At 38.3% G+C, this 14,734-nt stretch overlaps 1 protein-coding gene across 10 annotated transcripts in view; it reads left to right on the top strand.

Annotated features, from left to right (window-relative positions):
- Positions 1–14,734, top strand: part of CACNB2 (calcium voltage-gated channel auxiliary subunit beta 2) — a 248,464-nt gene that overhangs the window by 156,655 nt on the left and 77,075 nt on the right. For 6 of the 10 annotated variants that reach the window (XM_077174247.1, XM_054654454.2, XM_054654462.2 and 3 more), the window contains one exon: positions 6,137–6,256. In XM_077174247.1, coding sequence (XP_077030362.1) covers positions 6,137–6,256 — 120 coding nt within the window. Of the gene's footprint in view, positions 1–4,687; positions 5,304–5,601; positions 5,635–6,136; positions 6,257–14,734 lie in introns of those variants that run through there. The other 4 variants (XM_077174259.1, XM_077174281.1, XM_077174262.1 and 1 more) reach the window with 4 other exon arrangements.

Raw genomic sequence — 14,734 nt, 5'->3', positions numbered from 1 at the left:
TTCCTGATAAAAGTACCTGGTCCAGCTGTGTACCTGGTTCCTGAATGGCAAAATCTAGTCTTCTGCAAACCTAAGAGCTGTTTAAAAAACTCTGCTTTCAGGCAGCTGTTGATTAGATTAGTAATGCCTTGCAAGCATGTTAATGGAGAGCTGGATGCTGCCATCAAGCTTGCCAAAGTCGTGTTAAGGGTAAAGAAAAGACTGATTTCCTATATAATCTCCTTTTTAATCACATTGCCACCCTAAAGCTCCCAGCTGTTCTGAAATTTCAGTCCTGTGATTTGAACATCTCCCATGATAGATGCCGTAGCCATGCCACATAAGCTCTAGAGAACAAGAAAAACATTCTAATCAACATTCAGTTTGGTTTTTAAATGCAAACATTGAGTATTTCAATGCCTATGGTAGGAGCTGGTAGCTCTCTTTGGATAGTAATTGTTTACTTACATGTAGATTTTGTGGCACTGCACTGCAGGGTGCATGCCAAGAACCAGGGAGGATGTCAGGACTAGACTTTGCCAGGGACTGAAGCATTCATGACCCATACACAAGAAATTAACAATTCCTGTTTGATAGTGCCTTAAAGAAAACATGGACTCTCCTTTTTCCTTTGCTAAAAGGTATTTCTACAGTTTGTCACACAGTTCAAATATACCTTGCAAAAAATTAATTGAATTAAATTTGGTCTTTCTATAAATTGTACACTCAAATAATTAACATCCATATAATATTATTAACACTATCAGAGCAGCGTTTTGTGTTTTCTTTAACATAATTCAAATCAATGACATTGTTTAGGTATCTGGAGAAAACTTCATAGATAAGAAATTTTCATGTTCACCACCTGTGGTCCCTCTGCCAAACTGAGGTCTCCTCTACTCATGGTGCCTTTGTGGGAGAGCTTCTGACTGTATTTTTCAGGTTGATCAGTTTGAGGTGAAACAACAATCTGTATTCCCTGGCATATTATGATGTGCCAATGTCAGCAGTTTCACTTCATACTAAACTTTGACATTTCACATTTTGCCTTTGTTCTGAATCAATTTCAAAAGATTTTAAGAGTAATTAACATTTTATGGAAATAACTCTTTTTCTTTACTGTAGTTCAGCAATCAAGGAGTTGCATATTACAAGGACATAATACCCTACTTACTGCTGCCACAGGATAAGAACATAAGCAGTTAACAATATCTCTTTATAAATTCTGAATATTGAAGTGATTTGTTCCTCATACTGGCACAGTGAGGCCTGAGCTTTCCATATTCAAAGTATAAATCAAATGAAGACATAAAGTAATTTCTCCTTTTGGATTTAAAAGTCTCATTAGCATCAAGTGAATGAAAAGATGAAAAATATATCTTAGAGAAGACCCCACTGCTATAAATTAAGGGTTTTATATATGTGTGCAGTCACATATATTTCCTTATTCCTAGTAAAATCTCAATGCATGTTTGCTCACTGCTTCCTGCTTTCATTTAATAAATAATGATGTGAAAAGTCTTTACTTGAAGGAACTTGGTTGATCTTTCTAAGAAGATAATTACTTCTGAATTTTCAGTAATCTGGAAAATGATCTGGTCTAATGATATCTAATTCCTAACTGGATTTACCCTGTTAAAGCTAGTCATGGTACTCGGATTGTTTTTATTCTTTAAAGGCAAAACACTATATAGAGGCTATGACTGAATTGGTGAGAGCAGTGATGGCTGTATTAACCCAGTGAGAATTTATCAGTCAAAATCTGTACTTAAGCTCCAGCTGTGCTGATGAAAGTTAAGCATGGATACAGAAAACCGACAAGAAAAATAAGAGATCTAGAGGCACTACTGAATTTACCTAAATAGTTTCTACCTGCGAGTAAACAGAAATAATATTAAAAAAACCCTTTTACTTGAGGGACCCAGTCTCCTAAAGATGTCACACTTCTGCAATGCTAAAAACATCAGACATTTATTGTCTTGAAGGAAAAGGAACTCAAATATGATCACATATGACCACTAGCAGAGTGAAAAGTATGAGTTTGCACTATAAGAATAGCTAGTAGAAGCTACTCTAATAAGTGGCAAGAAAATTAGGAAATATTTTTCAAGCATGTTATTAAAACAGAAATTTATTTTTCAAACAAACTGGGCCTGTAAACCTGCAAAGTAAGGAATAAATAAAAAGAAGAAGAAATAGGTGGAGTATTTATTAACATGAATTACCTCACTTTTATTAGACAGTTTGCCATAAAAGATGAGGAATTGGGGGCTGCAGTAACATATATTACATACTGATATTACTGCAGCTCTTCCATATGGCAAAGGAAGGAGATGGCGGCATGAAGTATTTCACAAAGACTGAATTCCAGAAGCTCTTGGGAAAAGATTTTTACTGTTCTCCGGAGTAACCCAAAAAAAATTTCAGCATCATTTCCTCTTTCCCAGTTAGGAAATGTAATTTCCTTGGTTGTCATTAATGGAAGATGCACATCCACTTGTCATTTTGGTTTTTTTTTTACTAGTCAAGGTATTTCTATTATAGTTTCATCATAAGTTTTGTATAGGTTTAATTTTTTTTATCATAATGTGATTGAATGCATTCTTAGCTCATATAAAAATACTCAGAAATTTACACTTAATTAAATGCAATTGTACGCTCCTCCTTTCCCTGTATTATCCAGCTGTGAGTTTTTTCCATATTCAAAAAGGAAAAAAAGTTTCCAGCTTTCCCTTTGGACAGAAAATTTACATGACCATGTCTGTACCATGTGGAAAATAAATGTAATACTGTGGTTGATTCATGCAATTTGTCAATATAATTAAAATAAATGGAATCACTCTGATTTTTTGGGTGTGTGTTGGGACTGTGGCCAACACAAGACATGACAAGCACTATAAATGATCTCCGTGGCCGGGAAGATGAAATTCAAATTTTAGCAATTCTAGGCTGACCCAAAAGGCATTTTGTCCCCTTTGGGGAGATAAGAATTATGTTACTGTGCTTCATGACTTTTTTTATAGTGTGAGGACTGGGCAGGTAGCATACCTTGTGCACAGCAAAAGGAGGGACAGTAAAAGTGGTGCTGTGCTGCTTGGTCAGTGTCAAACATTGTGTGCTCACCATAGAAGTGCTGTAGGAAGCAAACACCCACACTGTGTATGATGTCCTGTCAGGCTTAATGGCTGCTTTGTTTGTTTTTCTCCTACTTAAAGGTAGTGTTGCTTTGGGGCTGGTTTATGGCACCATTCCTCATGGCAGCAGAGTAGCACCAAGGAGCTGCAGTGCTGGTGGGGAAGGGTTTGGGTTTGAGTGTGCCCTTTCCAAGGAGGATTCAGTGTCCCGGGACCACAGAGTGTCCTGGGGGCTGGGACTCCGGGGGAGCTCATCACAGAGCTCATCACACCTTTCATTAGTGCTGTGATAGCATCAGTGGTTTTGTCCACAGGCCACTGGTGTGTCATCCATAACTGGATTTAAACGCTGCACTAAACTTCTGTCCGCTTATTGATAATCCTCTTTTCCCACTATTTCTATTGGCAGCTGTGTCAGAAGTTGTGGCAAAGGGGAATTTTAAAGAACATCATAATTTGACAGGCTTTGAGGATGTTACAGGGCCTCTGTATATTTTCTTAGCAGACAAGATATTTTTAAAAATGCAGTAAACTTAGAGTGTATTTTTTTTCATTTCTGCTCCTACTGCTCTAGCTCAGGAGACATTTTAGTTTTGAACAATCACCATAACTTAGGAGATGTATCTGAACTCCTGAAAAACAAAATATTCATTGGAGAATAATTTTCTTTGTCAGTTCAAAGACAGCTTATTAAATTCTATGCTGTAACTATTACAGACTTCAGAAAAGAAAGTAAAACATTTGTAAAGTTAAAAATTAGCTTTATTTAGAAGTGTGAATTTAGTGACAATTGTTATTTGCTCTGATAATGGTGAAATGGAGGCTGCTGCATCACTTGCGATGGGCACTTTCATTGTTACACAGACAAATCATGGCAGGATTCGATCATTCCTGGGATATGCTGACAAACTGCAGCATGTACATGACCACTGTTCTCAGCTGTAGTCTTGTTGGCTGTTTTTCTTGTACATCTGCATTTATATCAAAGGTGAGCACTGCAGTCAGCTACAGTGATCTTTTTCACCTAGATTGTTGCATGTCCGTCAGTAAATTGTAAACGCTCGAGGGAAACCTGCCTTAGCGTGTCATTCCCATGTCAGTTTATTTCAGGGTAGAGGGTGATTCTGAAAAGCAGAACAGTGAAATTTAAGGTTTTGTTTGGCTTTTGTCATATTAGGATCTAATATTTATATGTTACGTGGTATATTGCAGTTATTCTTTGCTCCTTTCCTCTGCTAATGTCGGGAAAAATATACGCAGTAAGCAGGGGGTTAAATTCCCACTCAACAGGCGTATTTTTGGTTTCTGTAAGGGAAATGTGAGTGGATCTCAGTGCTTTGCAGCGGAGGGCAGCACTCCATGGCAGGAGCAAGCATCCAAGGGAAACGTGGCTGGCAGCAGACATCCATAACGGGAACGAAACACTGTACCAGCTCTTCCAGTTTCACAGGGACCTCGCGTTTTCCAGCTGTTTACCCTTGAGATGTAAAATGGCAATTTGGCATAGGCTAACAGCCCGGTGTGATGTGAGCATCTGCGTAAAAGGCTGCACATATGGAGCATGCCCAGTGGTATGAACAGCCTGTTACCCCACCCCCAGCCAATCTAGGAAGAGATGAAATGAACTTTGCACTTGCAAATGTCACTGAATACATTTTGCACAGGATTTTAAAAGGTTCTTTTACAAGCACTATTTTTAACAGCCAAATCCGCCCCCCAAAACAGAAAGGAAAAAGCCCTAGGTATTTTTCTGTGATCGATCTCAGTTTATGATCAGCTGAAGCATCTCTCACAATATTTCCAAAGCTGGCTTTATTTCATGTTTTTATCATTGAAGTTGAGATTTTTGGAGGTGGTTTGGATTTTCTGGAGTTTTTTTGGATTTTTTTTATTTTTTCATTTTTTCCTACTGGCATGAGAAAATTTGAGAATTTAATTCCAGTAGAATACTTGGAAGCAGTGAGGCTGGAAGCTTGAAAGGCAGAGGGAAGAGAAGGAAGGCTCTCACGGCAGAGCATGGATAGGAAAGGAGCTGTGATTCTGCAGTGCTCAGTGTGCACATGTTTTATGAGATCAGTGCCGGGCGCTGCAGCTGCGGACAGTAACTGAGCTGTCTGGCTAATGAAGGCCACCTGGATCAGGCTTCTGAAAAGAGCCAAAGGAGGACGTCTGAAGAATTCTGATATCTGTGTAAGCCCTGCATTTTCCTTATCACCTTATATTGTATATATTGCAAGGAGGGAGAGAAAAAAGGCGGTGAGGAGAGGACAGTTGTTTCATTCTGATTGAATTACCAGAACTCTATTTTGTATGCAGGGAGATGCAGAGGGAAAGCAGAGCTGTCATTATTTATAGAGCTGTTCTGGCATTGTGGCTGCTTCCATTGTGGTGATACGGGGACATGTGTTGAGTCCAGACGGATTTTATTAGTTGGAAGTTGATTTGTGGTCATTTGCATGTCTTGCTGAGGGGCAGAGATGGATATGAGCCATTTGCTGTTTTGATGGGGAAAGTGTGTCAGGTAAAGAGGCTGCCCTAAAATAAAAATGCATAGCAGAGATTAAATCTCTTAGCACTGATATTGTGTAATGGTAATTATTGATACTAAATTTGCATTTTGATTATAGAAAGTCTGTTTGCTTGCTATTTCTGTCACTGTTTAGAGCTCTAATTTTTATGGAGCCATCCTTGAAGCTGCTGTGCGTCCTTCAGCCCTGCACTGCACCAGTGCTGTAAGTCTCCAGAGAAACTGGTTCTGCTTGCTGAAAAGCACACAAATAAGAGTGCAGAGATAGGGCAGGAAGTAAAACACTGGAGAAAACACCTGCACTTTTTGAAAGTTTCCAGAAGAAAATGTTTACATAGATATAATTTCTTCTAAGTGAATTTTCCTTTTGGGCAGTTAGTCTCTTTTCAGTGATATAGAAGTAAAAGGAAGAGCAAGGTGTATAACCACTTCTACTTTTTCTTTTTTTTTAAACATCAAAGGAACTTGTGACATTAATTTTGCTTTTCTTTGGCAGGGTTCGGCGGACTCCTACACCAGCCGTCCATCTGATTCAGATGTATCTCTGGAAGAAGATAGGGAAGCAGTGCGGAGAGAGGCAGAGCGACAGGCCCAGGCACAGCTGGAAAAAGCAAAGGTAAGGTATTGTTTCATGTTACAAACTCATAAAATGCTTGGCTTTAAAGCAGAGGTTGAAACTAGATGTTTTTAAGATCCATTCTAACTCAAACCATTCCATGATTCTTTGTCGTCCCATCAATTAGTGATAAACTGTTTTTAATGTATTAACATATAGTTTAGAGTTCTTATAAACCTTTCAGACAGCAGCTGAAAACATATGCTCCATGAAAAATCACTTAGAATCAGTTTTCTGTAACAGGCACTTGACTGACTTATGTATTTCAGAACATTCTTAATTTAAATGTGTGCATTCCTTCTTTTATTAAATATAAGCATTTGTTGCAGTGTATAGGGTCAATGCTATGAGTTCATACTGAAGATGTTTCTGAAAGTTTGCTCATGGATTGCCAGGGCACTCAATGCTTTTGCAGTGTCAAAAATCAGCCCTCAATTGAACATCCTGTTCATCTCCCTTAAAGGAAGAATCAGTCCCTACAAGTCATATGCAAATAGGGAGAATCTGTTACAAATGTGTTTTTTTCCTAAAGACTTCACTGACTTTACAGTTTGTGTGTTAAGTGACCCCATGAGTCATTTGCTGTAGGTCTTCTTCAGATTTTTCCTCTCTCCATGCTCCTGGCAGATAGTGACAGTGTAGTAAGAAAACACTAAATGAGCTTTAGGTTTTTGCTGTGTGTTTATATATTTTCCATGCAATGTATTTAGGACTGCTAAGGTTTTAGCAGTGAAACTGCTGGGCTTGTTTCTCTCTCATCTGTGCTACATCTTTAAATAATACTGCACCTGTAAAAATTGTGCTCATTTTATTTATTATCATTCATTTATCACTTCATTCCAATTTTTCTTTTTTTGGTATGCTAGCTGTGAGATTTAAATGTATTACTGTTTTCCAAAATCTGTTTTTTGTTCTAATATATTTAAATACACCATTGAGATCCCCCCTTAGATCTACCTGTCTACATTTTTCTCTCACTTTCTCTGAGTCCCCTCCTCCATTTTCCCTCATTTTTTTTAATTCTTTATCTCCTTTCCATCTCCTATTCCATTTAATTCTCCACTGCCAGCTTCACCTCTGCCCATTTATGCCACCTGTTTTACACGGGCTCTTCAGAAATTTGTGAGTCCAGCTCACTGCGTTCTGTAGCTGATCGTGTGGGAAGGACCAGCTCTGTAAATAATACAGTACTATAATGCACAAGCAGGCATCTTCATCAGGCCAAAAAGCCTGAATAGGGAAGCCAAAAATGTTTTTTTTAAAATGTAATTGTTAACTGATATTTAATAAGAGCTCCTACAGCAGCTTTTTAATGAGCTGCTGAAATGTGCCAAGTGTAGGAGATGCTGAACATCTCTTTGAAGTTGGATCTTGCTGTTCTGGGATCAGTGCAGCAGAAACTCAACAGAAGCAGCTCACTTTTTCCCTTCAGCCTTGTATCTCAGAGATTGCTGATTGTAGTCAGGAGTTTCAGTTTTATCAGGGGTGGGTTTTGCTAGTTTGAGGTTTTTTGCTCCTGGGAAAGATGATAAGGGCTGCCCTGAAATTCAGGTGAAGTTTTGAATTTTATCAGTAAAAGTACAATCTTGAAAAGAAGATTTGAAGTAATAGTATCTTGCAGATTAATCAGGGTAGCAGTGCAGTGCTTACTGCTGAACTGATGCCTCCCTTAGCAATGAGTAAATCTATGCTAGTGTTGCTATGGGAATTTGGCTTACTGATGCTGGCTTGAATACATGGACAGCCCTTATGTAATATTCATGACCTCTAGCACAGCTGCCATTGTAGTTTGTAGAGAATCTGCTAGCAGACCTTGACTTCTAAAAGCTGTATTTCTATACATAAAACCAATGTTCCCACTCCAGCTGGCATGAGATATAGTCTCTAGGTCTGACACCGTCTGAAACTGTAAGACAACTTGTGAACAGTCAAAGTAGTAAAGGCACTGCCAAAACCAACCTGTTGTAACAATGGTTATTCCAGTCATAGAAAACACAAAATTAGTTATTTGAATACTTTTTCCTTTAAAATAGATTAAGGCTGGAATTAGATTAACATTTTTGTTTCTCTAGTCAAATGTTAAAAGGCATTCCAGGAGGTAATGTATGGCAATAATTTTATGTAGAGGCTGTAACAGTGTAATATTTAGTCTAGTGCAATATTTAAATTAATACTATTAAATAAAGTATTATGTAAAACTGCTGCTTTTGTTTGAAATAAGTGGTTAAGAATGTGTTTAAATTAAGCCTAACTCGGTAGATGAAAAATATGACAAGATGTGGTTTTTTGCCTTTATTGACAGTTCAGTCCTTCACTTCCCTGAAACACAGTACAATTAATGAAGCAGTAGCTGCTGGTGGTGCCTCCTGGCTGCCGTCAGCCCCCAGATGTGTTTGCCACAGGCTGCAGGTTTGCTGCCTGCTCACCACGGCTGCCTTGCCTAGGCCCTGACTGACTTCCAGGCAGAGCCAAGTGACAAAGCTGCTTTAACTTTTGCCTTTTCTCATCGTGTGAGGAAGTGTTGATCCTAAATAAAATCATTACAAATGTATTTGTCATGGGAATTAGAAGAGGGTGACACACATGAATAATGCAGTGGTGGAGGAAAGATGATAGTGAATTAAGGGTAGATAAAAAACTATTGAACCATGTCACACAGTTAATGAAAAGAGTTAAATGACATCCATTTTCCTTTATTACAGCTAGGGAAAACACCTTACACTGAAGATAAAGATACAGTGATAGAGCACACAATGCCAAATTGTTAGGACAATTTTAAGATTTTTAAATTTGTATTTTTATAGCATCTAAGTGCCTGTGTGACATGAAGCCTGAATGTGTCTCTTATACCTATCCAAACAGGGAAAATGAAAGCAAAAAAGCTCATAAGAAAATGCACATTCTGGCTATCTTTATTTATTTATTTATTTATTCTTTTAATTATTTAATACAAGCATTGCTTCTCTGGAAAATGGTTAAGCATATTTTGCTGACTCACTTTGGCATGTGACTTACTGTAAGGAAGGTGGGGCCACAGGCGCGTGTTCGGAGTCATCCAGGGACAGAAAATTAAGAGGCAGCTGATGAGGCTACCTGCAGGCCAGTGTCTACTCCTGAAGGAAACAGATCTGAAATGAAGCTGCTCAGCTCAAAGCTGAGGTGAAATGTTCTTGATTAGAATAGTTAAGCAATAAAAATGCAAAAAGGCTGGGAGTTTTTGTTCTTGTTGGTTTTGTTTGGTTGGTTTGATATAGGGGGGAAAAAAAATGGAAAGCTTTGAGGGTTTCCTCAGTGCTCTCCTCACAGACCATAGCATGTGCTAAATCTAGGATAAAGAGGATAAAGAGAGAGGACCTGTGTTGTGTCCAGGTAGGGTATGGCAATAGTATCGAAATCTAAGGGCTTCCCGTGGTATTTTGCTGAGTTTTCTCTTTTCAGAAAACTATGAATCTTCAGCGTTGACAAGCCAAAAAACATAATGACATTAATTATGTTTAGTGCTAATAATTAAAAAACCATCATTTTTAGTCAAAAAAGCTTTTTAGTTGTTAAAGGATGATGATTCAAAATAAAAAAAAAATTACTGTCAAAATGAGATCATGGCCTATGAGAAGTCAGTAATTGTGTTACTAATAGGAAATCTCAACTCCCCTCAACTCAGCTTTGTTTGCACTCCACCTAATGCTCCACTGCTAGCATCCTTTTAGGAGTTTGTAAAAATTTGAAATATATATGCTTCTAGTTTTAAATACCGTTAAAATAATTTTTATGTTAAGATAATGAGCCACTGAAATTTTGATACTAGATGTCCCTGTTTTGGGTCTGAGGCAATGATACAAGCTGTCACATTTTTCTTTTTTTGATGTGTGCTGTAGTAGTGGTGATGGCTTGTGACTGTGAGTAATAATGCAATGTCTTAAATGTAATGCATTGCCTCCATGCATGGTTTGGGGACCACAGCTTTGAAATGTGTAGCAGGCTTGGGATAATGCCTACATAGCTCTGTGAGGCTGAGGGCATGAAAAAGATTGTCAGATGTAATTATCCAGTGCAGTGTGCCAAGACTAGTTATTTGAGTATTTATTCACTCTCAGACAGGTTTCACAGCCTCAGAATGACCCCATGCTGCTAGCGGGCAGCTGCAAAGCTAGTTGAGGTATGTCTGCTGAAGCTGCAGTAGCATTTCTGACAGGCCAGAAGAGCCCATCTCCTTGATGTGCATCCTTATATTATGTCAGCTTGTTCCCTCATGGACATTCTTTCTATTTTCTCTCAATTACCAGAATGTCATGGTGCTGAACAGCGCACAAAGCTATAGCAACACAGGATAGGACTGTTAGCAGTTGTGTGTGGTAATATTTTTTTTCACTGATATCTTCTCATTTGCCCTTATGTTTTAGAATATTTTTATTGCATGTAACCATTTAGATCACTAATGTTCTGTCATAGTTGCTGGGATCACATGAGAGCTGGCACAGAGGTCTAGCTGGGAAAAGAATGAGTTGTTGATCCCAAAGTACAGTTGCAAATCTGGTTGTTGCTTAGCTGCAGGTGAGTTCTGCATTACTGGACCTGCTCAAATCAGGTTACAGATATTCTTTTTCTTCATTTTCTTCATTAATTGCTGCTGGTTTTTCTTAGGTGTGTAACACTGGGATGTAAAGCAGCTTCCTTTATACTCTTTGTGACCTGTGTTTTTTTCTGGCATGTATTCACGATGTCTTTTTTTATATACCCTTCAATTGAAGTGTATATACTTGTTCTACACTAGTGCCTGCTGTTATATTGGTTATTTCCCTGAATGGTTTATCCCTTCTTACTGTTGGGCTGCATTGTTGGGAGCTGGGATTCTTTTTTCCATGGGGTCTCACATAACCTGTAATTAAACATCCCAGAGACAATACCATTTTTAATTAGAAGACATTGGTCATCTCCCATTCATACCATGATTAGAGTGATGAAATATGTTTACTAAGTAGCATTTCTTCTTCTGCTTCTTGGGTTTGAGTAGAAAAAAAGACTGCAGGGATATTAACACAGCCTACATTCAGAGACCTAGCTGTAGATACTTTAGTATCCTGGCTTTCTTCACATAATAAGGAAGAGAGATAAATTGTCTCCAAGGAATGGACTCAATACTGAGACAGCATTTTGAGGTTCTGAGGACAACCACAGCTCTTTGGCCTGCTCTTTCACCTGCTGCTTTCACATGAGCCTGCTCCCTTGGTGAGATGTCTTTGTTCTTTTTGGTCTGTATGGTTAAATTACTACATAAAGGGCGGCAATGCCAGTGGTACTCTGTGTAAAACTAAATAGCTTCTTTATTAAGAGCAGTGTGAAAGAAGTATTTTAACTAAAGTAGGTGTCATAAGCCAGGGGCAAACATCCTCACCTGGATGTTTTTCTGCTCCTTGTCCCACAGGTCTCTGGCATACCCAGCCAGTGAACTGTGAGCTTCTTCTGCAGGCTGGTACTGCACAGGTCACAGCAGAGATTCCTGAACCCTCATGTGCCTGTATCCCACTTGTGACTGCTGAACCAAGCTGCAGATAGCTTGGTTCAGGCCAGCCCTCCCTGTGGCACAGGGGTGGTGGCTGATGGGTCTGGGTGTTGAGCCAGATGTGCATGTGGGGGTCAGCAGAAACTGCTGAGTGTCACAGAAGCCACACAAGAGGATGAGAAGTGGCCTTGGGGATGTTCTCTGTGACTGTGGGGAGTGAGTGTGGCATGGGAAAGGAGGAATTAAGGTATTTCTGCAGGCTGCTCAGGCTGGTATGATGGTGAGCAGTTTTGCTGATACCAGATTGAGGAAGATGCTGCTGTTTGCTGTAAGCAAAGTGATTTCCACTTAAGACACACATGACCTGGTTCATTAACTTTCTTAAGGTTTATAGGGTCTGATTTACTTTTTCCAACATCCAAAACAGTAATGTAATCCAAGACACTATAATCCAGCACTTCATTTTTATCTTCAGCTGCTCCACCTATTAGATGCCATGGTTTTTTTAATGGTTAGCATTTTAATTTTCTACTTAAAAGGGAATAATGATTCAAATGTAGAGGGGAAGGTAGGATTTCAGGGCATGAGCCATTGTTAAAGGTGCCCTGAATGTGTGTGATGTTTGAATATAAAAGTCTGTGGTTCTGGATCTCTGACCCTGAGATCAGTTCAGTTGGCCAGAGCATGGTGCTAATAATAGGCTACTTAAGATCCTCATGAGTCCCTTCCAGCTCCAAACATCCTGTGGATCTGTAAACAGGAGCATAAAGAAATTGTTAAAGGAAGACACACACATGTAATTATATCTGTTTGGGCTTATACATGTATATGTATGCATTATATATATCCATATACACATCCCTGTGTATATAAATATACCTTTGGTTATATGGCTGCATGTATTAAATAACTATAACTGGTGACTTGAACTGGCCATTTATATTCTACAGCTGTACAGCTTCCTGTTTTAAAATGGCTGGTTTGGATGCAGAGAGAACTGCTGTACCAAAGTATTAACCTGTGCAATAATGCAAAGGTTTTGTCAGAGATCCTGTGATCAGGGCTGGTAGTGGACTGTCACGGGGTTTTTGGAAGCAGGAATGAGTTGGAGTAAGGACTTCACTGCAGGCAACAAGTGTCTCACCTTGTACAGGTGACCCAGTTCACAGTGACACGCATGATGTGGCACAATGCCTTAGAGAAAAACTTGTTTGGACAAAAAAGCCCTGTGCTTTCTGCTTTCTATGCTGAGGGGACTATTTTCCAACCAGTTCAGGAGCTAGCCTGATTTCTGTTGGAGCAGACACCTGGCTGATGTGTATTATTATGCAGAGAAGTACTTGTCATCTGCAGTGAAAACAAACCTCCAGACAGTTCTTGAGTCCTTGGCAAAGATCTGAATCCCTTTCTTTCTCCATAACCCAAGCTCCCAAAAATTAGGAAGAAAGAAGAAAAAGCCCACAAGTATCTATAGTTTTGGCTATATATATAAGCATAAAAAAAAAGGAAGGAAGCTTCAAAAATAATCTCTTTCTTTCATCATAATTGCAACTTGTTTTATAAAATTACATGCAAGATGCCAAGGAGTTCTAACTATAGGTAGCATTAGAGTGCTTTGATACAAAATTAGACTGACATTAGATGCCAATTCTAAAGTGTTTCCTTTGGAAAATTTAATATTAGTTACATAAACGACTCACTGGTTGTATAAAACTTAAAAAAAGTAAGTAGGAGCTCAAAGTAGTCCTGTAATACTTGGGAGAAGAATACTCTGTGTTCCCAGGTTAGGAATATTTTAAGTGCAAAACTCAGCTTGAACTATGAAGAGCATCTAGATTCTGCATAATTCAGAGTATTAGAAGAATTACTTTAAAATGAAGATTCAGAGAGGTCCCACTGATGCTTTTCTGCTTGTATTCTGGATATGTTCTGGATATTTTCTGGATGTGTTCCTGCCATCTTTTTGTCTATATTTTGTGTAAAGCCTGTGCATATCCTAGAGCAAAAAACTTCCCCTAACATTCACCTGTGGATCCTGCAGAAGGCTCTGAACAGTTCTTCTCTCTGTTAACCTCCAATCCGGCTTTGAGATTTTCCTCCAGGATTTCATAACCACCTGGGTTTATTCCCACATTAAATACGATAAACACTCTATTTTGTACTCCTAAAATGATCAGTCCTGAGGTAAAATGTATATACTGAGATGCATTTTAAGCTGCCACAAAACATCAAAGATTAAACAGACATTTATCCTTTGTGAAAGTACAGATAACCATTTACCCTTCTCCTTTTATTTTGGTCATGGAAACGTCGCCAGTGGGCTTTAGTCCTGTAACTTTCACAACTACCTAGTTTTATTTTTACTTACTTGATTGAAACAATTCTACTCTGTTAACAAGTAAGCAAGCAAGAAAATACTTTTATTGAATCTGATATGAAAACATATAAGTTTCAAATGGTATTCTCTAGCTTAAGATGAGATATTTATCACTGAAATATTACTTCTTGGAGTTATTTTTTAAAATGCCTTCTTCTCCTTGCTAAATAGCTAGAGGGTGATATTTAAATCTGATTTTATTGTTTGCAAGATGTACAAACAGTACCTATTTTAAAAAATGATTCAGTGTCAAGCAGTACAACGGTGCAGAAAATTCAGATTAATATTGTTGCAGAGAATTCAAGAGTTTCTCCCATTTTATTTTTTTTACTATCTCCAGCTTTACTTTTCTTAGTATTCTCTCTGGCCAGATATGGGTGATTTTAGCATACTGTAATTGTTATATTAATTTTTAGTTTATTCAAGTGGTTGTCTGTCATAACTTACATTAAAATAAGAACTTCTAATTCAATTATTCTTAGAAATGAGACTTCCTCTTGCTTGTTGGTATGTAAGTACATGAGTTAAATACATGTTAGCAAGATTGCCCTTTAATCTCATTTTGGAAATCTTATCAGATAAGATACATATTTTCAAGGTG

This window comes from Agelaius phoeniceus, chromosome 1 (genome assembly GCF_051311805.1).
Source record: "Agelaius phoeniceus isolate bAgePho1 chromosome 1, bAgePho1.hap1, whole genome shotgun sequence".
Taxonomy (NCBI): domain Eukaryota; kingdom Metazoa; phylum Chordata; class Aves; order Passeriformes; family Icteridae; genus Agelaius; species Agelaius phoeniceus.
The sequence above is the reverse complement of the archived record's forward strand: the minus strand, read 5'-3'. Positions and strand labels throughout refer to the sequence as shown.